This window comes from Scylla paramamosain, chromosome 15 (genome assembly GCF_035594125.1).
Source record: "Scylla paramamosain isolate STU-SP2022 chromosome 15, ASM3559412v1, whole genome shotgun sequence".
NCBI lineage: Eukaryota > Metazoa > Arthropoda > Malacostraca > Decapoda > Portunidae > Scylla > Scylla paramamosain.
The window spans coordinates 1,808,552-1,834,965 of NC_087165.1; the positions used below are offsets into that span (position 1 = coordinate 1,808,552).

Consider the following 26,414-nt stretch of genomic DNA (forward strand, 5'->3'; position numbering starts at 1 on the left):
CTGCAACAAACCAGTAAAGCGGTGGATAAAACACGAGAAGCGAGGAGCACCGGAGAACCGTACCAACACGCGCCGCAGTCAACAGGATAGTGACTCATTTCCACCAACAAATAAACGGCACCGCCTATCCCGGATAGCGGATCGCTCGAGTTGGCACCATTCCCACAACCGTAAGGCTTACCACCTATTTCCAAGTTCAATATTTACCTTGATTTATCTTGGGGTTTCTATAGGATCTTGTACATTGGGGTACACTTGATCCCTTCAGAAACACTCCTGGGTAAATAGTTACAATGATATATACCTCCCAATCCCTACAACTCACCTACAGGCCATTGTTAATAGTTGCCAAGGGAACCTGCTGCTGCCACGACGACACATGTGTTTATCAACCATATTGCGATTGTCTTCTTTAAACACATGTTAGCTATCGTATTAAAAAAAAAAAAACAGCCTCAAAATATAGACTGGATAGACATTATTTAAGTTTACTTTCGCCGTATTATTACACAACTTAAACGATTTTGACAATACATCGTCACAATATAAGTGATATGATAACATACATAAATTTTGACCAATGCTTTGATCATAAAACTATATACCGGTTTTATACTTTGCATGCTTAAATTTGGATACAGTTTATCTCGTTACTTATCATGTCTAATTTATTATGCATGTAAGCGAAACTGCGGTCATTGTCAGTGATATGACCATTAAAAGAAATGCAAAGTTTTCTGGAGTAAAACAAATTCCGACAACTTGGTCATTTCATGCCACGTACGTCACCAACCTCTGGTTCCACAAGTGTGCAATTTCAAAAGAAAATAGCCTTCACCTGCTGTCGAGACCATAAATGTAACCATAACTAGCCCATGTGATTTCATATCTTTTAGATCTCTCTCTCTCTCTCTCTCTCTCTCTCTCTCTCTCTCTCTCTCTCTCTCTCTCTCTCTCTCTCCTGTCAAATTTATGTAAACAATATTTTCAGGCTAGTGGAGAATTCACTTCGTAGATGTTATATATATATATATATATATATATATATATATATATATATATATATATATATATATATATATATATATATATATATATATATATATATATATATACACACACACACACACACATACACACACAACATGCGCGAAAACATCCTGTTTACACAATCTTGAGAGAGAGAGAGAGAGAGAGAGAGAGAGAGTTACGTACAACTGTGCACTTTCATGCCTGTAGAAGTTAATGGATGGACTTCAAAAAAATAATAAAATGAATAAATAAATAAATAAATGAAAATAAATAATAAATAAATAAATAAATAAATAAATAAATAAAATAAATGATTAAAAATACCTGCAACTGCAGGCAGAGCCGGATATCCATTTCTCATAAAATGTGGTTGCATATTTTTTTTTTTGCCACCATATCCATGGATGCGGTTGCGGATAATTTTCAGACAGATCACAGTATTACAAAGTGCGCCATATATGCCACATACAGACCAGAGAGAGAGAGAGAGAGAGAGAGAGAGAGAGAGAGAGAGAGAGAGTATATTTCAAGGATGTATATGTAACCAGGAAATAGTGTAAGTACAGAGAAGAACTAGGAAGGGGATAGATGTAGGAAAAAAAAAAAGAGTTGGGGGACCTGAAAAGTGGAGTACTTATTCTGTATTATTTCCTCTCTCCCTCTATTCTTCTCACTCTTTACCCTTCCTACTGATATTTATTCTGTCTACCTCCCTGTATTCCCATCCTCCTCCCTCACCCTTCCCTCACTTCCTTGCCATGAGTATTTTAACCTCACAACGAACTCCCTTCCCCCTCCCCCACTGTTCCTTTTCTCATCATACCTTTCAGTTTTGTCTCAAACCTCCTTCCCTTACACTTCCCTTCCTATCTGTCCAAAATACAGGACTAGGGAGTGGTACCTTGTTCCTCCCAATCACACATTCCATAGCATTCTCTCTCTCTCTCTCTCTCTCTCTCTCTCTCTCTCTCTCTCTCTCTCTCTCTCTCTCTCTCCTAAGAACAATGACTTAAGCACTCCATATTTGCCTACTCCAACAAACCACACTTATTTCCATTTCCATGACATCATATTTTTTTCACTTAATTATCCTCACTTCATACTTCCAAGAATGAAAAATTGGTATTTTCGGTGTGGTTAAAATGCCTTACCCTGTGAGGATGGCTAACAATCTGTACACAGCAGAGAAACATGACACGTTGCTTTCCATGGTGAACACGAGTTACTGAGCCAGCTCCCACTGTTATTGTTTCACACAGAAAAGCATGCCAGTCACAACAAATCTGATGTTGATGCTCAAACTGGCTTGGGAAATGCATGTCTATAAATAATACTCACACCCCTCATGACCGCTACACATATTACCTGAAAGATTTGAATGAAAAATTATATTTACATGTATGCACTTATTCCAACAGTGAATTTAGAGGTCTTTTCTTCATCCTGAATATCTTAAATGTCAACAGCTACAAACATCCATTACCTTGAGCCTTTATAGCAATTCACTGTATGGTGTTTTTATACACATTAAGTAAATCCACTTCCACAATGCACACCCCTCCCTTTTTTTTTTTTTTAAGTGCACTGCCAATTTACACAGCATCACTCAGAGTAGCCTCATCCCCTTCCTCCACTATCTCCTTCAATTTAGTTTGAGAATTTTTGTAGGAGAAACTATGCAACAATACATCCTTCTCTCACCCCTCATCACTTTGCCTTTGACTTACTCAACAACACATTGTACATATGCTACTGTTTACAAGTGTTGTGTATATTTTTTTATAATTATTTTTTCATTTATGTGTGCAGGAGACTGGCCAATGGCACTAATAAATATTTCCTTACAAAAACATCAAAGATAACTTCAAAATATCCACAGTGTTTTACTAAGTTATCCAGAGGAGTAAATCAGGGTGGTTTAGGTCTTGCCCTGGCCAAGGGCTGGTACATTAACACTTACATAGTCTCAATAGTACAGCAACTGTATGAGTGATGTGGTTTACTGAAATGTGGTACATACACAGACCTGCTGCATTAACTACTTCTTTGAAAGTCAGTGGATACTGGAGCAGTGGCTATGCTGCACATAGGAGGACATACTATTGATGACTAATTGCTGTCCAATAATGACATCAGCTAAGGGATCCATTATAGTGAAAAAAAAAAAAAAAAAAAAAAAAAAAAAAAAAAAAAAAAATATATATATATATATATATATATATATATATATATATATATATATATATATATATATATATATATATATATATATATATATATATATATATATATATATATATATATATATATATATATATATAACCATTTACAGGTGAGAAGGATAAACTCATTCACAACTCAGCAGGGGTTCACCAAGGGAAGATCATGTCTCAGTAATCTTCTGGTTTTACCAGCAGTTTATGACACAGTTGTTGGCGACAAAATCAAGTGATATTAGCCCTATGTAAGTTCTAGGAATCACTAAACAAGGTACAGCACTAGATACTTTTCAATAAAATATAAGTTGAAGGAATGGAATGAAAAGTTTGATAATTAATGGATTATGGTACGCTTAGTTGTGGAGTGCAGAATTAAAATTCAACAGCAAAAAGGCATACTGGGAATGGATCATTCATGTCCTCTCAAAGTCTCATAATAAGCTTATCATCATTCATCATCAATATCAGTTACCTCTGTCTACAGCAGTAGTTCCCAACTTTTTTTTTCCTTCATGACCCTTGTACTAAAATCTTGAAACTCACACAACACCCTGCTATCAGCAGCTCTATCTACATTTATTTTTCTGTGCAAGGAAAGGGAGAAAAAAAAAAATTACTCATGAATTCTGTAGGCATTTATCAGTGAGGTAAAATTACAGCACTGGTTCAACCTTGGCATCATAAAATGAAATTAATAAATCAATGAAAATAAATTCCTCCAACCTACTTATTTGACAACGAAAATTATAAGAATGAAAACTCAAGTATTGCTTCAATATTATCTACATACATAGTTTGCAACAGCTAGCCAACCCAATTAATGAGATGCCTGGGGCTGCATCTGAGCAGCAAGTTGTGAAATTCTTGGCCAAATGTTTGCTAGAGCCAATCTCATGTTATCTCTGACATCTGCTGTTCCTATTCTTCATTTTTACGTTGACAAGAGTTGAAAATCCTGCTTTACACAGGTATATGGAAGCCAATGAAAGAAGGGCATGCAAGACTGCCATGGTGATTTCAGAGCAAGACTGATACATAGCACACTAGAAATGAGTTGCTGATTTCTCCTTGAAAAGATCACAAGCCAAAGAGTCATTCTGTAGATCCAGAGATTCATCTTGGATATCATTTGAGGTGCTGCATACATCAAGTGAAGTAAAAAAGTGTTCCTTTCCAGGGCTGCCTCTTTCTCTGTAAGCACAGTGAATCACTCAAATTCCTTCTCTAGAGATGGAAAATGTTCAGTTATTTCATCTTTTAGGAACTGATCTAGTTGGGCTTCAGACTCATCCATCACCACACAAAGTTTTTCAAACATAGCAATGTTTAACCTAATCTAACAATGAATGACTTTGGCTTGGGGTGCCAGTTTTATCTGTTAATGATGGAAAAGGGGATGGGAAGACCTGACTAGTTCCACCCTGCGACAGCTGCTAGTAAGGTCTATTTCAGCCACTCTCACAATGCCTTTCTGTGCCTTCCACTGAGAACACCAGAATTCTGTATGTGTTTTAGCATAGCTTCTTGATCCCTTGATCATGCTCTACAGTATGTGTATTCCAAATTTTTTGTAATGGGCTCACTATTGTTCCCTTTATGTCAATTATCTAAATTCTAGAGTAATTACTGGTGTAAATAACTTTATTGACAACACCAATTGTTCAACTAATCAAGTAGATGATGAAACAGAGAGAGAGAGAGAGAGAGAGAGAGAGAGAGAGAGAGAGAGAGAGAGAGAGAGAGAGAGAGAGAGAGAGATTCTTCTATTGTTGGATAAGGGTTGCCAACGGGAGCAGATGGGAAATAGGATTAAGGAGGACTACCGTCATATCTGATTATTTTCAAGTATGACAATCCTTTTATCTAGCTGAATTAGGTCCAATTTCATAACTTAATTAAATGCAGAATCCATTTATATGGTAAAGAAGTACATTCATGAAAGAGATGGTAGTAGGAGGAGGGTTTGAAGGAGAACTGCTTGGATTGGAAGAGGTGAAGACTCTTCTACTATGGCCATCCCTCTTTGGGGTACACTTACAGGAAACAACACGTCAAAGGAGGATAGGACAAATACGCTGATAGATGATACTAAATTCCAAAGTGATATAATAAGTTATCTTGGCAATATCTTCAGTTTTAATCTTTTCTTTAATTTTGTTGAGATCTCCTAAAATCCAGAAAATAGAATTACATGAAACCAAGGATCTACCACATATTGAAATCAAGGCCAGATTTATATGGGAGAAAATGAAACAGCTACCAGGCCCTCCCCCTGCCAAAGGTACCTCCCAAACATCGCTATCTTCCCTCCCTCTGACCCTCCCTTTGAATAACTAGATTAATTGATAAAATGACATGAAAATTCACAAAAGAGACAAGGTCACAGAATTCAGTGCTAAAGCTTAATCTATGATGAAGAACTCTTCTCATGTTGAAGGCAGCTGGAGAAACAAGCGTACAAAAACAAGAAATGCCAGACTGAAGTACCTGAAGTACTGTGCCATACTGTTGCAATAACAGTCTTTTTTAGCTGGGTAGGCCTGGCATGCAGAGGTAGTGAAGAGATCATTAGATATTGGCAAAATGGTAACTTTTTAATCATAGAACATATTGCACAGTATGATCCATTTTTGATGGGACACCTTAAAGTAACTGGCAATCCTGAAAGTGGTGCATCCATTAATTTTTCTTTTTTTAAACACTCAGGAACAAGCTGTCTTCTACTGCTATTTTCATGCTAATTGCTCTTCTGATTTTGCTAACTGCATGCCTCCCCTTCTCCTGTGGCCTTGCTGCACAAGACTTTCTTCTTTCTCTCACCCCTATTCTGTGCACCTCTCTAATGCAAGAGTTAGCCAGTATTCTCAATCATTCATCCCTTTCTCTGGTAAACTCTGGAACTCCCTGCCTGCTTCTGTATTTCCAGCTTCCTATGACTTGAATTTCTTCAAGAGGGAGGTTTCAAGACACTTATCCTTCAATTTTTGACTACTGCATTGGACCCTTTTCTGGGAGTGGCATCTCAGTGGGTTTTTTTTTTTTTATTGGATTTTTGTTGCCCTTGTCCAGTGTCCCTCATATATATATATATATATATATATATATATATATATATATATATATATATATATATATATATATATATATATATATATATATATATATATATATATATATATATATAAGTGCCTACAAACAGGAAAACTGCAACCATAACAACACTATAGAAAAAAGGTGGTAGCAGTGATCCTGGAAAGCATTTGGTGGGGCCCACTGATATACACAGTCAAAAGTTATTCTGATGAGTTCTGCATCACTAGGTACTTCAGAACAGAAAAAAAGGCTGGGAGCAGTGGAGATGTGGTTTTTATGTAGAATGATGAGAATTCCTTGGACTGCTAGAGCTACAAATGAAGAGGTACCAAGATGAGCAGGAACAGAAAGATTCCTTTTAAAAGATATAAAGAAGACAGCAGAACTTCTGTGGCTATATACTGAGAGCAGAGAGGATCAAAAGGAACTGCTTATTAGGAAGAGTGAAGGGAATGAGGAAGACAGGGAGTTAGGTTTATGGATGCACTGCTGGAACGAGTAGAAGGAGGATGGAGAGCTGTGGATCTGGTCAGACTAGTAGATGACAGAGGAAAATTGAGATTCATGGTCACCTATGTCACTTGACAGGTAACCCAGTAATGTTAGGTTTGTGTCCGTAGGTGGTCCAGGGATGTGCAGTCCCTTTTCTTGGTCATTTTCTTTTTTTGAGTTCACATTTTCATGGTCACCAAAAAAGGATACAATATTATTAAACATTTTTCCTATCCCAGCAATAAGAATGACTAAAAATACTTCTTCACTGAGGGGGAAAATATAAAAAAAGAAAAAAAAACTTATCATGGACTTCTAATTCTTTTTAGGAAATGCAGCGTTCCTTCATCACTTCAATGGGCCATGAGAACATTTCTTTAAGTGAACGTGCTCGGTGTGACGATTCGGTTTTTACGTTCAGTCGTTTTCTTTCTTTATGGAGTCGTACATTTACAAGTTATCGCCACAATTTCATTCACGACTATTACTCTTGATATTTTCACTACTTATTTATCATTTTACTTCACTATCTCTCAACCTTCTTGTCTACGTGTCTACCTATCTGCCGGCCATCTCTCAACCTTCTTGTCTACGTGTCTACCTATCTGCCGGCCAACATGTGGATTTGAATACTAAATTGTGCGTCTTGTGGGAGAAATACAAAGCGAACGGGCTGGACAATGTGTGAAGGATTACTGCTTAGAATGCTGGCAGACAGGGCACGGTGGGGAGGAGGAGGATGGGCAAGCTGGACTACGGTGGATTACACGAGAAGAACAGACACATGGAGGCTTGCTGGCTTAGAACGGGGCTTTGTACTGAGCTAAACACTGCAGCTCGAACAGATAGAATCAAACAAGACTTCTTTTCCTGCTATATCCTTTCCTTAGCGTGCTGGCAAGGGACGAAGTATTGTTGGATGGACGCGGATGGTGGATGTGGGGATCGAGTCATGGCTGAGAAAGTGGATGTAGACATGTTAAATTTGAAATGAGTTTAAAAGTGGAACATAGGGCAAGTGGAGTGTGGCGGGAGGATGGAGAGCTGTAGGGTTGTGGTGGAGGGCGGCGTGGGGGTGGAGGCAAGCCGGCAGCACTCACTTCAATAGCAGCAAGTCAGGCAGATATACGTTTAGCTTTACATATTCTCAGATCTCTCGTCCATTTCATCTCTCCGCCGCGGGATTATGGATTCTGTGCTTCTTCCCCTCTGCCGTGTGTCCCTCACCTTCTCCACTGGATTTGTGCACGGAATATCTATTTAATACACATATGTGGACTTCTTTTTGTACCCAGATTCCTTCCCGGTGAGGTACGGTACTTTTTGGTCCATGCAAGATTTATATTTGACTTTACCTCAGCTCAGATTTTCCTTTGGTTCATTGATTTTGACTACTGGGCGGATCTAGTTTTTCTTCTTTCCTCATCTCTTTTATGCACTCCGCCTTATTGTTTTCTGGTCTGCCTCTTTTGTGCTTTGTATTTAAACATTTTCCACGTATATATGACGCTCGTCGGCCTGTTGTACATTTTTTTATATTCTCTTTACACAAAGCCTCCCTGCGCCCTTTTTAATAATTCGTGCTGTGTACATGTAGAGCAAACAAGCACACATGCACACAAAGACACACACACACACACACACACACACACACACACACACACACACACACACACACACACACACACACACACACACACACACACACACCACCTAATTCTTTCATAGGCAAAATAGGACACTCAGAGTAGCCGAAGCCCATCCACCGTGGAGAGAAACACCTTTTAAGATCACCAGCCTCCACTCCACCACTCGGGTCCAAGGCAGGGATGTAAAGATAGAGCGAATCGGGTCTTACCAACAAGCTCAGTTACTCATCTTCGGCATAAAGGCTTAGCAACGCACTAGATAAGGCTCTTTTTTACCCTCTCCTTTATTTTGTCCTCCTAAACAGTGCAAAAGTAAATTAGAGTTCATATTCTTTCATCCCTTTTACTGATGAATTCTTACTACGCCTGTCTTTTATTTTTCCTTCCTACGACCACTTCCCAAACTACCCAGAGAGAGAGAGAGAGAGAGAGAGAGAGAGAGAGAGAGAGAGAGAGAGAGAGAGAGAGTGAGTGAGTGAGTGTGTGTGTGTGTGTGTGTGTGTGTGTGTGTGTGTGTGTGCATGAGCAAGTATTGGACACACACGTATTTATCATGCAAAATTTATCAATCTCTCATATTCATGGCCTCCGGGATGTGTCTAACTCCTACTATCCTTAACTGCAGCAACATATACTCGTGTAAGAATGACAAGGAAGTCACTGAGAAAAATATAATGCATTTCTATTGATGCTGGTGAAGGAAGACTGGCCGAGCGGAAAGCATGACCGTCCAGGTGGTATATGCGGTGTAATCTGCCATTGACTGGTAGAAGGGATGAAGGCCGTCATCAGGGCAGGCAGACGGTGCTTGCCTATATAGTGCCTGGATGCATCGTTGCGCCTCACAGCTAAGGGGAAATAGACAGGGAGGCAGGGAAGGCAGATGGTGCTTGCCTGGATGCTGCGTCTGTGCCTCGTTGCGTTGAGGTCCTTACAGCTAAGGGGAAGTAGACACAGACGAGTCTTAACCCTTCCCTGCGAACATTATCCATTTTGAAGTCCTGTTTTCAACCTGTTAGTGCCTTTCTCTCAAGCCATAGTTAGATTTCACCTTTACAAGGGCTCACTGCTGGACGCGGCCTCCGCTGCACGAGGGAATGCACCAGGACAGGACAAGGCAGGCTTCCCCCGCATAGAATAGATTGTAAAGCTGTGTAAGAGAGAGAGAGAGAGAGAGAGAGAGAGAGAGAGAGAGAGAGAGAGAGAGAGAGAGAGAGAGAGAGAGAGAGAGAAAGTAATAATAAAGCTAGATAAAGACAAATCAAGTGAATCAATATGTAGTTAAATGAAGAGACAAGTCAGTAAATAGATTAACGTCTAGTCGCATTAACACACAAGAGCTACTGAGATAGAGCACCATATAAAATTAATACCATTAGCTCCTCTGACTCCCCCCTCCCCCCTGCCTGCCTAGTTAACTGTTATACCTATTAATCAAACTAGATGAATGTGTGTAGGACTACAGGCCATTGTCGTTGTGTCGAGTACCACTAATGCCGTGGCAATGATCGAGGAAACTTCTGTAATAACAAGTTAGGAGAACAACGAACAACTGTATCATATCTTGTGTATTGTAAGTGACGGCAGCCCAAGCAAGACTCAATCCTTTGTGTTAGAGAGACAAGGGAGTGGATTCTGGTGGCGAGGAAACACGGGATGATCCAGGAGAGTTCTTCTCTTATATTTAGACGACCGCCTTTGTTACTTGTCATTCTATGAAGAAGACGACAATCAAAATATCGGAGAGAGAGAGAGAGAGAGAGAGAGAGAGAGAGAGAGAGAGAGAGAGAGAGAGAGAGAGAGAGAGAGAGGGTGTGTGTGTGTGTGTGTGTGTGTGTGTGTGTGGTGCTGCTGCTGTTTCATCCTGTGTCTCTTTTTCCTCATCACACTCCATCGATCCCTTTGTTTTCACATTCACGACGCAGGCAACACATTGGTGAGGGAAGAGACTCACGCAGCCACACTGAGGCACACCCTGTACACACATATCGCCCTCCCTGTAGTGTATAAAGCTAGTAAATGTCTCGAGATTCACCAGCGTCACGTAATTCACAGTTTTTCGTATATATATATATTCACGGTCGAAAAAGAGGCGCTGAAACATGTCATAATATCTGCCCACTTGTTCATTCCCGGTGGAGTCCTTCCCTTCACCGCCTCACATCTGCAGCCTTCTCACGGCGCTGCATTCCTCCCTCCTTCCCTTCCTCATCTTTTCTCCACCACCACGTTTTCTTTCCCCTCTCCCTGCCACACCTCTCCACTCCCTCCACTCCGACGCACTCCTTCCTAATCTCCTTGCTAAAGTTCTTGCAGTAAATCCAATATTTATCGTGGAACTTGACAGCAAAATTTATCCTTATGACCGAGGTGTTTCTGTAATAAAATGGTAATGTAAATATGTAAGGCTCAACAACTTTTCTCCTTTGTGGCTAAAGAATGCAGCTGGACTATTTTTACACTCGCCTCCTGTATTGCGGCCAGAGAGACACGCCGGGGATGGAGGGAGGAGGGGAGGCATGTGAGGGCCTGGAAACTTTCAATGATAGCTTAAGTAGTTATTGGTTCAGTAACTTAAGCTCGCGGACACATGTTGGGAAGACTGCTAGTGGTGTTTGGACGAGACGCTGGTGAGGACAGGGTGTTGCCATAGACTGCCTTGGATGAAAGCACTGCCACCACCACCCCCGTCATGGATTCAGGAAGACGTGGACTGCGGTGGCAAGGGAAGGGTGTTGTGGTGGTGGTGATAGGAGTACGGAGAAAACCACGTGTCACTCGCGATGGCACACACACACACACACACACACACACACACACACACACACGAGTTGGCGTGACTAGCAAATCTTAAAGTTTCTCGCCCGTGTAAAACAGTAATCAGTTTGCTTATTGTTCCTCGACCGTGCCATAGTTGAAACATTCCTCGAGATTGTTGCTTACTTTGTGAATTAGCTGTGTGTGTGTGTGTGTGTGTGTGTATGCTCAATACTTCCCTCATAATCCAGAGCAGGACATGGCAGGTAATCAGATACTGTAACTGGAGAGCTCAAGAAAAAAAATACGAGAGGGTAGAAGAGGACGGAAGCCAGAAGAGCAAGCCAATACTGCAGCATCAAAGCCAGCCACCTAGAGTGTGATAATATTGTGTCAAGGGAACTGTCATGCTTAGCACCGGTCATTCGCTCAACAGAATCCCCACAACTCACAACACGACAGGAGCACAACTGCAACCTCTAGAACACAGATTGTATCAAATCAGAGAAAAGAAAGAATATGTAGTTAAAGTGCACATCTTTACTTCTAGCATTTTCTGTCGCCCTCCTATCGCCCCCGCTCTGCCTCCAACATCCGCTTCCCCGCCAACACCCGCCCACACCATCACCTCTCCCTCGCAGTGCTTCTCGTCGCCCACACCATGACCTCTCTCCCTCGCAGTGCTTCTCGTCGCCCACACCATGACCTCTCTCCCTCGCAGTGCTTCTCGTCGTCTCGACAGCGCCTGCCCAGGTGGATGTTTCTTCTTCGTTTGAGAAACTCACCTGGATGGTCCTGTCGGAGGTAAATCATAACTCCCTGCAGTGCACGGGGCCATAAGGCTTCCCACCTGACACCTCAGACTGGGTAATTACCATTATTCACAGTGCAGTGACAAGAACACGAGCCACCACGTAATGTGTTTAGGTGCAACTGCAGGGAATTAAATAGGTCTGATTACTGTAATGTAGCTCACGCCACGCTGCGAACCCCCCAAGCCGAGCAGCGGGGGTAACAACAACGTCAGATGGAGTGACATGCGTGTGCCGCTGCCCTGAGCCTTGTGTGAGCCTCGCTGGTGGGCGCGGCGAGGAATCACGTGCGCTGCTGGTGATCCTGTGTTGGTCATGAGTCTGGCGCATCACATCCTTGCATGCGGCATGATGGCCTGCATTTGTGGCGCGTGTGTGTGTGTGTGTGTGTGTGTGTGTATGTGTGTGTGTGTGTGTGTGTGTGTGTGTGTGTGTGTGTGTGTGTGTGTGTGTGTATGTGTGTGTGTGTGTGTGTGTGTGTGTGTGTGTGTGTGTGTGTGAAATTTGACACACTTTTTTTGTGTGTATTTTAACATAAAAAAAATGTAGTGCTAAAAAATGTAGTACTATGTTTTATGAGTACAGCGTAGTGAATGACTAGCCTGGGGTGATGAGGACGCACAGCTCGTGATGGCAGGTGATGGAAGTCAAATAATTACTTTTTCTTGACTCGAATTCACACGGACAATATAAGGACGGAAAAAACTGTAATCGAAACATGATTTTATTCCTTTCATCCAGCCTGTCCTTTCCTGCCCTGACCTGTATCGCTTCGTCACTCCCAGCCTAGCTCCTTCCAGCCCCGCCCTGTCCCTCTCTAGCACTTCGACCTCTGCCTCACGCTATTCCCTCATCGTGTCTTTCATCTATAATTATAATTGCAGCGGCCACACAAAGTTTATGGTTTTGACTTAGTGTGGGCATGTCAGAGCATTCATGAATTGCTTGCATGTATTCTTGTGTGTTTTGTGTGGCCATGTTTCAGTGAGTTACGGTCATGTGATGTGTCCGTGGCTCTGTGGCAGTGTGTTGTGGTGTTTACTTAATAGTAATGGAAGAAAATGATCCAGAACTGTTAATGTGAGCAACTCAACTTCATATTTTTTAAAGAATTCTTGCTGACGAATCCACGTGGCAACGCTGCGGTAATATGAAAACTTAATACATACTTGTTTGTACACTCCATAGGCCGTTCCATTTTCCCTCCTATTTTTCCTTCAATCTCTCGTGACGCTCGTATAAGTCTTGCCCCAACATTTGCCGCGCCGCACCGCCTTCCTTTTTCTGGAGTGTTCCCGTCACACCGATCAAACACGAGGGCATCGCTGATCCCAATATATATATATATATATATATATATATATATATATATATATATATATATATATATATATATATATATATATATATATATATATATATATATATATATATTATTTTATTTATTTATTTTTTTTCCACATTGCCAGCGTCCTGTCACACCTGTCAGCCACAGCAGTGACTGGCATGTGTGGCGCGGCATGAACAGTCTGGCCTGACCAACAGCTGCGGGGCTGCACTGGTACACACCTGCAGCTGCAGGGCTGCTGCGAACGACAAAAGCAGCACACAAGTTTATTCGTACAGGTGATCATGGCAAACTGGTGCAGCTGTTTTGTTTTCAGTAAGAACACAAGTTTCTTTCTCAATAAAGTGTATTTCCTGAATTGAGTTTGCCCCGCTCACAGAGATGTATAATAAAATTTAATGACGTCATTGGCTCCCGAGGCAGCGGCATTGTTACTCTCCTGACGGCGGCCGTTCCCGCCTTCCCGAACATTAGCCCAAGTCTGCCTGCTGAAAAATGTACTCTTAACTCCCACCCATTTTGCTTTCATTGCCGCTGAAGCCCTGGGCTACTTACTGCTGGTTCCGGCTGTTTGCTGCGCCTAACAGCGCGGCGGCGGAACTTTCAAGAAACGCGATGTTTCACACTATTGCTTCCTGTTTTTTTTTTCTTTTTACATTATATTTTTGCTAGCGAGTGAATTAGTGAAAGTAAAGGAGATAATTGAGATATTGTAAGGGTTAAAAGACTCTGTATTAGTGTACTTAGTGGCGAGATGTTGTATCTCACATTAATTCTGAAGAGAGGGAGGGATTCGAAGGAAAAGTTGGCTTGGTAGATACGAGTCATGAAAACTTCCTGTGTTGTCATTAAGGGGAGAACTTTAGGCTTTAAGGTGAATATAATATTGATAAACAATGTAATATTATTCAGTCAAGCAACATGACTCGAAGAGAGACGCAAAATAATACACTTCAAAAAGGAGAGTTGAAACAGTTGCAATGAAAACTGCACGCGGGAACCCTGAGTGTTTGAGTGGCGGAGGAAAAATACTGTGAGGTATTTTGACTGTTTAGGAAGAAAAGACAAAGATGAGGCAATGAAAGGGGAAAAATAGATAGAAGCAACGTTTGAAAGGGAAGGGACAGAGTAAGTGCCACGTCCCAAGATACTGCTGAAGAGGACACGAGGGAAAGACCTTCAGATGGAAATGAGGGGAGGGAAAGAAGACCTGTGGATATAGCTGTACTTGGCGACCTTTCTGTTGATCCTGCTGTAGGGGACGAGGTGTTGCACGCGTACTGCCATTCTGTGAGTCTCCATTTGCTATTTATCTCCTTCAATAACTAATTTCTTGGTGTTAATTTTGTGTTGTCTTTGTGGCGGTGGCGCTGTGGTGGCGTCTGACGAGAGGTAAGGGGCTTGTTTAGTGTTTGTTCGCTAATTGTAGTCAGTTCTTAGCATCGTTTTCTGTTCTAGTGAATCATGGAGCCGAGCACAGCAGCCAGGCGTCAGAGTACAAGTCCGGGTTTTTCTCAGCCATCTTGTTCCTTACATACAGATAATCCCTGGGTGAACCGCTCCTCCTTAGTCTTCCTCGGTGCAGTGGTTGTTTTATTATAATTTTGCGTGTTAATGCATTACTAAGAGGTCTGCAGAAACGTATGTAAATGATGTTAATTTTTAATACGTTGGTAGGAACCCAGCAGAAAAGAGTGTACATAATTGCTAAGCCAGCGGGTCGGTAATCATGATTAATATTGCAGTGCACCAAGATTCAGGAAGCTTCTCCTGGTGTGTGCTGGGGAAGTAAATGAGCTTGCATTCCCGCGTCTTTCAAAACATCCACCAATATTCCGTCCTCTCCCGGGCCTTTCTTGCTTCGTTCCTTGAAGGGCAGAGGCTACAGCGTTCGTTGTCATCTGGTGAAATGTTTATTGCTCTCACCGTGATATTAAAACACTGAAAGTATGCGTGCATATTTTTTCTGCCATTTTATTCTTATGGTCAATGGCTTCATCCTCTCCGTCTTTCAGAATCATTCTTCGTTTGACTGAAAGGAAACCTCTTGCCATTTTCAATGATTTTTACTTTTATATTTTCAACTTTCATATTTTATTTTTTTTCCTTGGTCTTTTCCTTGTTAATTAATTTGTCAGTTTTATTTTGTCATTTTTATCTCTTTTTTTTTTTTTTTTTAATTGTGTATTCACTGTTCCTCTCACACCTTCAAAGGTCACCTTGTAAGATTTTTTTCCGTGTTGACATTTGCTGGAGTCTTTCCTCTGCACTTTCCGCTGTCAGGTCTTTTCAAGTTTATTGTTACAGTGTCATCTTCAACAGTTGCAGTCTGAAATATGTTATTTATTTGAAGATGAAAATAATTCAAATTGTGTATGGGCAGCGGTGGTCTCACAGCCCCAGGTTGTATGAGAAATTCATTGCCTAGGACCTGCCTACTGAGGAGAGAGAGAGAGAGAGAGAGAGAGAGAGAGAGAGAGAGAGAGAGAGAGAGAGAGAGAGAGAGAGAGAGAGACCGCCTAGTATTTAAATACGTGCTGCTATTCTCCCAATCCTTGTCACCTGTCTTCGGAAACGCGTGTTGAACATGTACTCGTGTAGCCAATAACTCGCGTGGAGGAAGCAGATTAACTGGGGAAATCTTGCACACCTTTGGCGGGTGGACTGATTGTTTTCGATTTTTTTAGTCTGAACGTTTTCGACAGACTAACATGTTTAAGAATGAATATTTTCGACAATGATTTGGCAACTTAGACTGACTATTTTCGATGGTTCTGCAATATATTTTTCAATCATGATTATTTTCGACACATTAAAAACATTGGTTGGAATGTTTTTGAAACTAAATAAACTTCACTATGAATGTTTCCGACAGTAAAAAAATATTGAACTGAATGTTTTCGACACTAAAAAATGGTAAATTCTGAATGTTTTCGACACTGGATAAAATGAACTGTCACATCACGTCACGTTTAGACTTAAACAAAAGACTATAAAAACTAACCTAACCTAACCTAACCTAACCTAACAAGATAATAATCAAAGAAGGTCTAAAATGGCTGAATGAAGTGTCGAAAATATTCCAAAAAATATTGATTTAGGTCAATGATGTGTCGAAAATAATCCAAACTGTAAATAGCCAAACTGTAAATATTGATTTAGGTCAATGATGTGTCGAAAATAATCCAAACTGTAAATAGCTAGGTAATTGTTGTGTCGAAAATAATCCAAAACGGACACTAAATGTGTAAGAGTTGTGTCGAAAACAGTCCAAAAAAACATAAAATGGGTTGTCGAAAATAATACTTCTTGGCAAGAATCGAAAACATTCAGTTTAGATTACTTTTGTAGAAAATCGAAAACATTCAGACTAAAAAAATCGAAAATAATCAGCGACCTCCCTTTGGCGCTCCTCTGTACAAGGCGGAGAAGAGAAGGGCGGAGGATAAAACCAGAATTCCGCGCTCTTCACTGCAAGGTCCACGGCGCCCAAATTGAGGCGCTGTCCTCACTCACCCGGATGAAACGCGAGTAGTCTTCTTCCCTCCCTTCCTCCCTCCCTCCCAGCTTTTCCTTGTGTCCCTTCCTCTTGTCCCTTTCATTTCCTCTCCTGACCTTATCCTTCTCTTCCATCCCACCTTGCCTTTTCTGCTTCCTCCTCACTTCTTCCTCAGCTTTCTCCCCGCTCCGCTCGCTTCCTCCCTCCTGGATGATAAAACTTGAGACCTGCCAATATCAGGGCAATGCTTCATATTGCGCCCCGTGGTGGCGCCCACCACGGGGCGTCAGTGCGCCCAGTGGTGGCGGCGGTGGTGGTGGTGGTGGTGGTGGTGGTGTGATGGAGAGTGAGTGTCCGTTTATTGTACATTCACTTCAGTATTGGGTAAGATCATGGCCGGGGAAGGTTTGCTCACTCCCTTCTCTGCTAATCCGTTTAATCTTGTTAACCATTATGTGGTTTTAATGCGCTCTCTTTTTGCGTGAGTGGGAAACTATTGTATTGGTAGTTCTCTTTCTTATGATTAACTACAAATAAATTATATGGATGGCATTTCTTTTTTCTACTGTCTTGCACGATTTGAAGATGGCAGCATGAAGGCATCTCCAGATCTCATTTAACCTCCGCGACTGGAATCCCATTTCCATTAACATTTTTTCCGCGTGGCTGTAATTAATCACCCCTTTTTTTTTATGCAGCTCATGACTGTCCTCTTTACACGTTTAAAAATAGTTTCAGGTTTACCTTTACAGTTCAGTATACGATGTGTTTGTAATTCTGAGGGCAGTGCACCGAGGAGGAAGTCTTTAATTTTGTATCTCATGCCCTTTGGGTGTAAATAGAGGCGTGTGATTCGTTCTCGTGTCGTCTTGCTCTTTTTACCGCGTGAGAGCGAGAGATGGAAGGTCTGGGAGGGTATTCTATCAGCCTGTCACCATCACTGGGCGTCTGGTTGCCTGGCGTCACGTGTCCTCCCCGAGCGCTCAAGGTTTTTATCCCCTCATGACTCTTTGTGGCCACTATGGGAAGTCGCCTGTCTTTTTAATTAACCACCTGTCCACTATAAATACCCCAAAATATTTACCTGTCCTTAATAAATACGCGAGACAATTTACCTGTCCTACCTGTACTTTTACTTAGACGAGAATATGCACCAATCACTATCTCGGAACAGAAGTGACCTGGTTTAGCCTCGTTCCGTGACCTGATGATCACGTGACAAGGCAATTAGCGATGCTTTCTGTTGCTAATAATGTAAAGGTGGTTGTGTCATTAGTGTTTTTTTTTTTTTTTTAATGTAAGGACGACACTGGCCAAGGGCAACAAAAATCTAATAAAAAAATGCCTACTGAAATGCCAGTCCCGTAAAAGAGTCAAAGCAGTGGTCAAAAATTGGTGGATAAGTGTCTTGAAACCTCCCTCTTGAAGGAATTCAAGTCATAGGAAGGTGGAAATACAGAAGCAGGCAGGGAGTTCCAGAGTTTACCAGAGAAAGGGATGAATGATTGAGAATACTGGTTAACTCTTGCGTTAGAGAGGTGGACAGAATAGGGGTGAGAGAAAGAAGAAAGTCTTGTGCAGCGAGGCCGTGGAAGGAGGGGAGGCATGCAGTTAGCATGATCAAAAGAGCAGTTAGCATGAAAATAGCGGTAGAAGACAGCTAGATATGCAACATTGCGGCGGTGAGAGAGAGGCTGAAGACAGTCAGTTAGAGGAGAGGAGTTGATGAGACGAAAAGCTTTTGATTCCACCCTGTCTAGAAGAGCAGTATGAGTGGAACCCCCCCAGACATGTGAAGCATACTCCACACATGGACGGATAAGGCCCTTGTACAGAGTTAGCAGCTGGGGGGGGTGAGAAAAACTGGCGGAGACGACTCAGAACACCTAACTTCATAGAAGCTGTTTTAGCTAGAGATGAGATGTGAAGTTTCCAGTTCAGATTATAAGTAAAGGACAGACTGAGGATGTTCAGTGTAGAAGAGGGGGACAGTTGAGTGTCATTGAAGAAGAGGGGATAGTTGTCTGGAAGGTTGTGTCGAGTTGATAGATGGAGGAATTGAGTTTTTGAAGCATTGAACAATACCAGGTTTGCTCTGCCCCAATCAGAAATTTTAGAAAGATCAGAAGTCAGGCGTTCTGTGGCTTCCCTGCGTGATATGTTTACCTCCTGAATGGTTGGACGTCTATGAAAAGACGTGGAAAGTGCAGGGTGGTATCATCAGCGTAGGAGTGGATAGGACAAGAAGTTTGGTTTAGAAGATCATTAATGAATAATAAGAAGAGAGTGGGTGACAGGACAGAACCCTGAGGAACACCACTGTTAGTAGATTTAGGAGAAGAACAGTGACCGTCTACCACAGCAGCAATAGAACGGTCAGAAAGGAAACTTGAGATAAAGTTACAGAGAGAAGGATAGAAACCATAGGAGGGTAGTTTGGAAATCAAAGCTTTGTGCCAGACTCTATCAAAAGCTTTTGATATGTCCAAGGCAACAGCAAAAGTTTCACCAAAATCTCTAAAAGAGGATGACCAAGACTCAGTAAGGAAAGCCAGAAGATCACCAGTAGAGCGGGCTTGACGGAACCCATACTGGCGATCAGATAGAAGGTTGTGAAGTGATAGATGTTTAAGAATCTTCCTGTTGAGGATACATTCAAAAACTTTAGATAGGCAGGAAATTAAAGCAATAGGACGGTAGTTTGAGGGATTAGAACGGTCACCCTTTTTAGGAACAGGCTGAATGTAGGCAAACTTCCAGCAAGAAGGAAAGGTAGATGTTGACAGACAGAGCTGAAAGAGTTTGACAAGGCAAGGTGCAAGCACGGAGGCACAGTTTCGGAGAACAATAGGAGGGACCCCATCAGGTCCATAAGCCTTCCGAGGGTTTAGGCCAGCAAGGGCATGGTAAACATCATTGCGAAAAATTTTAATAGGTAGCATGAAGTAGTCAGAGGGTGCAGGAGAGGGAGGAACAAACCCAGAATTATCCAAGATAGTTTTTAGCAAAGGTTTGAGCGAAGAGTTCAGCTTTAGAAATGGATGTGATAGCAGTGGTGCCATCTGATTGAAATAAAGGAGGGAAAGAAGAAGCAAAGTTATTGGAGATATTTTAGGCTAGATCTTGAAAGGTTTTGACACTGTTAATGAAGGAGTTTTTGGCTAGTTGGAGATCAGACTTGGCATGGTTCCGGGCAGAAATATAAAGTGCATGAGATTCTGGTGATGGAAGGCTTAAGTACCTTTTGTGGGCTACCTCTCTATAATGTATAGGACGAGAACAAGCTGTGTTAAACCAAGGTTTAGAAGGTTTAGGTTGAGAAAAAGAGTGAGGAATGTACGCCTCCATGCCAGACACTATCACCTCTGTTATGCGCTCAGCACACAAAGACGGGTCTCTGACACGGAAGCAGTAGTCATTCTAAGGAAAATCAGCAAAATACCTCCTCAGGTCCTCTCAACTAGCAGAGGCAAAACGCCAGAGGCACTTTCACTTAGGGGGATCTTGAGGAGGGATTGGAGCGATAGGACAAGATACAGATATGAGATTGTGATCGGAGGAGCCCAATGGAGAAGAAAGGGTGACGACATAAGCAGAAAGATTAGAGGTCAGGAAAAGGTCAAGAATGTTGGGCGTATCTCCAAGATGGTCAGGAATACGAGTAGGGTGTTGCACCAATTGCTCTAGGTCGTGGAGGACAGCAAAGTTGAAGGCTAGTTCACCAGGATGGTCAATGAAGGGAGAGGAAAGCCAAAGCTGGTGGTGAACATTGAAGTCTCCAAGAATGGAGATCTCTGCAAAAGGGAAGAGGGTCAGAATGTGCTCCACTTTGGAAGTTAAGTAGTCAAAGAATTTCTTATAGTCAGAGGAGTTAGGTGAAAGGTATACAGCACAGATAAATTTAGTTTGAGAGTGCTTGTGCAGTGCTTGTCAAACTTTTTCCGTTTTCCTATGAAATTTCTTGTGTAGTCTTAGTTTTTTTAGGGAATCTTGGCACATCTCCTATGCCTAAGAGAGACCTATTATTTTTGTTTTGAGTTTTGTAGGGAATCAGTTATCAAACACATTACAAGGAATCTCAGCACATACAACAAGCTTCACATGTCTAGGAACTAATGGTCTGTATTCCTTGCAGGTGTGAAGTGTGTGGCTTCCACCTCACCATCCTATGAACAGCCTGCAGGAATCTCTATCAGCACCTGCTTCTGCAATATTGGAATCTGGTTATCAAATAGTGCTGTCACACTGGGCCTGACATACTCCATTGCAATTGGGGAATCAAGCTTCACCAGGAAGAGAGGCCGAGCATCACGACCTTCAAGCCTTCAAGCCCTACAAGAGGTGTTAAGTATTGTCAGGACAAAACAGAGGGCCTGGTACAAGAGTTTTCATTGCAATCAAGGAAGAGTCAAGTTGCAGTAAGAAGAGTGTGTCAAGAATTTTAAGCAGGAGGAAGACTGTCAAGCAGTTGACGGCAGGAAGAACGCGTGAAATTCCCTTAAGTCGTGGCAGGACTGACAGGCAACCTTCATTCAACACCTGCAGAGGCACAAGAGTTGTGAGCAGTTTCACCAGGAAGAGTTTGCTCCTCACTCAAGCTGACACAAAGACACAAGAATTTGCAAGTGTTGTTCCTCCGAGACCCTGCTGCAAATGTTCTCCAATCCACTCCAGTCTGGGAAGGAAGAATGTAGGAAGTCCCTCTCTTCTGTACTCAACAAGCACCACCACCACCATCACCTTCATTCAGGCTTGGGACAAATTTTGTACAATAAACTCTACGAAACCAGTTTTACTGGAGTTTTCATTAAAACTGTTTGTTATTATTATTATTATTATTATTATTATTATTATTATTATTATTATTATTATTATTATTATTATTATTATAGTAGGTTTCATTACAATCCTTAATAATCAAGGCATTTAATAGTCATTCCTATTCTGAGATAAATGATGGTAGAGAGAGAGAGAGAGAGAGAGAGAGAGAGAGAGAGAGAGAGAGAGAGAGAGAGAGAGAGAGAGAGAGAGAGAGAGAGAGAGAGAGAGAGAGAGAGAGAGAGAGAGAGAGAGAGAGAGAGAGAGAGAGAGAGAGAGAGAGAGAGAGAGAGAGAGAAATATTAGTAATTGGTCAGGAGAATAACGTACAAATTTTTCCTTTTATAATGCAAAACTTTAAAAATATCAAAGCGTTCATTAACTAACCTGCACTCTTTTCAGTTACACTTTTTGATATAAATTGTTTTTGCTTTGAAGAGAGCAATGATGATAGAATCTAAGCAGATGCTGTCATGTTTGTTGTTTTGCTGTTAGTTTTTTTTTCTCTATGTATGTATAGCGTCGAAATAGCAAAGGCATCGTAGAAAACACTAACATCTGGATCTTCATCACTGTGTTTCAGGGAAAATATGAGTAAATCGTGTGAGTCTTGCAGTGGTAGGAAAGACGGCCTCCTGCGGGACCTTATCAAAAGAGCGTTTGGCACTCGTTTGGTAAGCTGCGGGACAAAAAAAAATAGGATGCCTTTGGTAATGCGTATATAGGAATATTATTGCCAGCGAAACACTACCTTGGCTTTGCAGTGAGGCTTTTGTATTTAGATGACCGCAGGAACTGAAATATGTAGACACAACTATACTAGGCAGGTCCTGTGAAAGGTATCACACTAAATGTATTGCTTCATCCAGACGAGTTAGCAGCACAAGCATGAAGGAGGGTCGATCTCACAGGTGTTTGCTTTTGTTGAGATCCTTACCAAGAAGCGGTGACATCCAGAACCAATAGCAACTACGATATTTTTGTGGTCTGTGGAGCCTTTGTTGTTGTTATTGTTTTGTTCTGTAAGACGACTTTATAGGGAACATCCTGTGTCCTCGCAGTAACCACAGGAAAAGGCAGGTATCTAACTAGGAGTAATCAGAGAGTTGTTGTTGTTGTTGTTGTTGTTGTTATTATCAGAACCACAAACGGAGGAAGGTGGATGTGTTGTATTACTGAGCAACAATAAAGAAAGAAGAATAGATGAGTCAGGCCACCTTGGCAGAGATACTCAAAAGGGATTTTCATGTTTTTTGCCGTGAATACTTTTTATGGCTAGACTGAAGTGGTACTTATTATTTTCTAAGTATGTCTTTGCTGTTGTTTTTAGGTTTGTACCGCTGAATGTTGGGAAGCTTTTTACTTATTATTATTTTATTTTCTTATTTGATCTTGTTATATATGTAATTGTGCTTGTTCGTTTTATTTTGTTGCAGCTGTTGTGCATATTTAACATTCTCAACGTTTCAAGTGTGTTCTGTTTTCAGTGTTGTTTTACATGTATCCATGTGTTCTTGCTTGGAGGAATTTGACACGTTTTATTTATGACTTCGTGTTTTTTTATTTTTTTATTTATTCTTTACTTTTTTGTTCATGTGTATGTTGTAACTCATGCAGTAAAGGATTTCTGGTGGTTCTGTTTATGATGCTCAAATTTTAGCTCTTTTTAGAATAGTCAAGCTGCATCACTTTTCTATATGGATGTTTTGGATATTTTCAGGAAAGGATGGCAGGTGGTGCCGCGGTGAACACTGCCAACACGTGCAGGAGGAAAGTGAGTACCTGTTTCATCACATCATGTTCACTCTGTTCTGGAACTCGCTGTTAATTTTTTTTTTCCATGTCAACTGAAACCTGTCACTGTTGCCTGCCTCTCTCTTCTTTGCTTCCCACGAATCTATGAAGGAAAGAAAGGATGTGCTTCCATAGTATCGTGTCAGTAGTATTATCCATTGAAGGATTAGTTTAAACCTTTTTCTAAAGCTTTTTTTTTGTCTCCCATTTTTGTGCCCTCATCTCCTCCCTAACATCTAGAGCTTCATTACATTATGTTTCAGGGAAAATATGAATAGATCGTGTGAGTCTTACCGAGGCAGGAAAGACGGCCTCCTGCGGGACCTTATGAAAAGAGCGTCTGACACTGGTTTGGTAAGCGACAAGACTAAAAAAAATAGGATGCGTTTGGTAATGCGTATATAGGAATGTTATTGCCAGCGAAACACTACCTTGGCTTTGCAGTGAGGCTTTTGTATTCAGATGACCGCGGGAGCTGAAATATGTAGACACAACTATACTAGGCAGGTCCAGTGAAATGTATCATACTAAATATATTGCTTCATCCAGACGAGTTAACAGCACAAGCATAAAGGAGGGTGGATCTCACAGGTGTTGGCTTTTGTTGAGATCCTTACCAAGAAGCGGTGACATCCAGAGCCAACAGCAACTACGATATCTTTGTGGTCTCTTGAGCCTTTGTTGTTGTTGTTGTTTTGTTGTGTAAGAAGTTATAGGGAACATCCTGTGTCCTCGCAGTAACCACACGAAAAGGCAGGTATATAACTAGGAGTGGTCAGAGAGTTGTTGTTGTTGTTGTTGTTGTTGTTGTTGTTGTTGTTGTTATCAGAAACACAAACGGAGGAAGGTGGATGTGTTGTATTACTGAGCAACAATAAAGAAAGAAGAATAGATGAGTCAGGCCACCTTGGCAGAGATACTCAAAAGGGACTTTCATGTTTTGTGCCGTGAATACTTTTTATGGTTAGACTGAAGTTGTACTTATTATTATTTTCTAAGTATATCCTTGCTGTTGCTTTTTTTTAGGTTTTATTTTGTTGCAGCTGTTGTGCATATTTAACATTCTCAGAGTTTCAAGTGTGTTCTGTTTTCAGTGTTGTTTTTCATGTATCCATGTGTTCTTGCTTGGAGGAATTTGACACGATTTATTTATGACATTTCGTGTTTTTCTTTAGTATTTATTCTTTCCTTTTTTGTTCATGTGTATGTTGTAACTCATGCAGTAAAGGATTTGTGGTGGTTCTGTTTATGATGCTTCATTTTCAGCTCTTTTTAGAATAGTCAAGCTGCATCACTTTCTTATGTGGATGTTTTGATATTTTCAGGGAAGGATGGCAGGTGGTGCCGCGGTGAACACTTCCAACACGTGCAGGAGGAAAGTGCGTACCTGTTTCATTACATCATGTGCACTCTGTTTTGGAACTCGATGTTAAACTTTTTTTTTTCCATGTCAACCGAAACCTGTCTGTTGCCTGCCTTTCTCCTGTCTGCTTCCCACGAATCTATGAAGGAAAGAAAGGATGTGTCAGTAGTATTATCCATTGAAGGATTAGTTTAAACCTTTTTCCAGAGCGTTGTTTTTGTCTCCCATTTTTCTGCCTTCCCAGGGTATATATATGAAAGAAGAATGTAAATTTAGTCTATAACATTCATTGTAACATGTATTCCAGTCTTTGTGTGTTTATTTTAGTGTATGCATAGAGAAAAGAAGGATTCGAAACGTGGTAATGAAAAGTACAATATTAAATAAATAGATAATAAATAAGTGAATAAATAAATAAATAAATAAATGGATGAATTAATGCATACCCTAGAGAACATTTCATACCTACTGAGCTTACCATAGCAAATACACTGATATGCTACAAAAAATGCACACAAGTATATGAAGATGGAAAAAAATGGGGGAAGTCTGTCTTGTGTTGTTGTTTCTATGGTTACTGCTCTTCTGAATTTGCCATCAGCATGCGTCTCTCCTTCCCCACGCTGACGCTACACAAGACTTTCACCTTTATTCCGTTCCCTTTCAGTAGTCCAGGAGTTAAGCAATATCTTCATTCTTTCATCCCCTTCATTAGTAAACTCTGGAATTCTCTGCCTGTTTCTGTTTTTTCCCCTTCCTGTGACTAGTTGTTTTAAGAGCATTGAGGCACTTCCAGAAACATATTTAGATTTTTTATTGTTGACTTTTTTTTCTTTTTTCTCTTATTTTGTCTGTATGTATGGAAGCGGCAACTGAAAAGATATTTTTTTGTTCCTCTGTTTGCCATTCGCCAAGAAGATATGAGAGTGTGAGTATAAGTAGTGGCTATATGCAAATGTTAGAATACCATTTTATACTGACTCTAAATTAAACATGTGTTGCATTGTTTACTGCAGTGTTTCAATTTGAGCCGTCCAATATCTTTTGCATCTAATTGATTTTTGTGTGCAGCTATTTGAATTTTTATTTCCAAAATGCAGTTTTATGTTTTTAAGAAGCATAAAGGGTTGGAGAAAAAAAAAAAAGCTTTCCTAAGTTGTAATAGATGAATGTTAATAACAGTAGTAGTAGTAGTAGTAGTAGTAGTAGTAAAGAGCAGGATTATCAGCTGCAGTGACACCAATTCAGTTTTTCTATTATTTATATCTTTTTACTATTATTCCACACCTTGTCAATCCATGCAAGGAAAAAAAAAGAAAAAAAAAAGAAAACGTATATTAAAAAAAAGTGAGAGGCAAGACCAGCAAGTGAAACACGCCCTGCCTTCTTTATAGACTTCACGTGTTTACTGCCGCGCTTCCTGCCTGATAATTACACAGTCTTACGCTGGAGGCGCTTAATGTGGTGCATTTGTATGAAAGAATTTACTTTTTGCCATGAATGTTTCTCTCTCTCTCTCTCTCTCTCTCTCTCTCTCT

At 40.9% G+C, this 26,414-nt stretch overlaps 1 protein-coding gene and 1 long non-coding RNA gene across 7 annotated transcripts in view; one reads left to right on the forward strand and one right to left on the reverse strand.

Annotated features, from left to right (window-relative positions):
* The window catches only part of LOC135107268 (leukocyte elastase inhibitor-like), a 40,402-nt gene extending 40,263 nt beyond the window's left edge, over nt 1–139 (reverse strand). For 3 of the 6 annotated variants that reach the window (XR_010271672.1, XM_064016930.1, XM_064016928.1), the window contains exon 1: nt 12–113. Coding sequence is in view for 2 of the 6 variants with exons in the window: in XM_064016930.1 (XP_063873000.1) it covers nt 12–98 (87 nt within the window). In the remaining 4 variants the exon portion in view is untranslated. The other 3 variants (XM_064016931.1, XM_064016933.1, XM_064016934.1) reach the window with 3 other exon arrangements.
* Nucleotides 38–25,874, forward strand: LOC135107269 (uncharacterized). Its single transcript, XR_010271673.1, has 3 exons — nt 38–170; nt 23,440–23,493; nt 24,839–25,874. It is a non-coding gene; the product is annotated as an uncharacterized LOC135107269 (long non-coding RNA).
* The last annotated feature ends 540 nt before the right edge of the window (nt 25,875–26,414 follow it).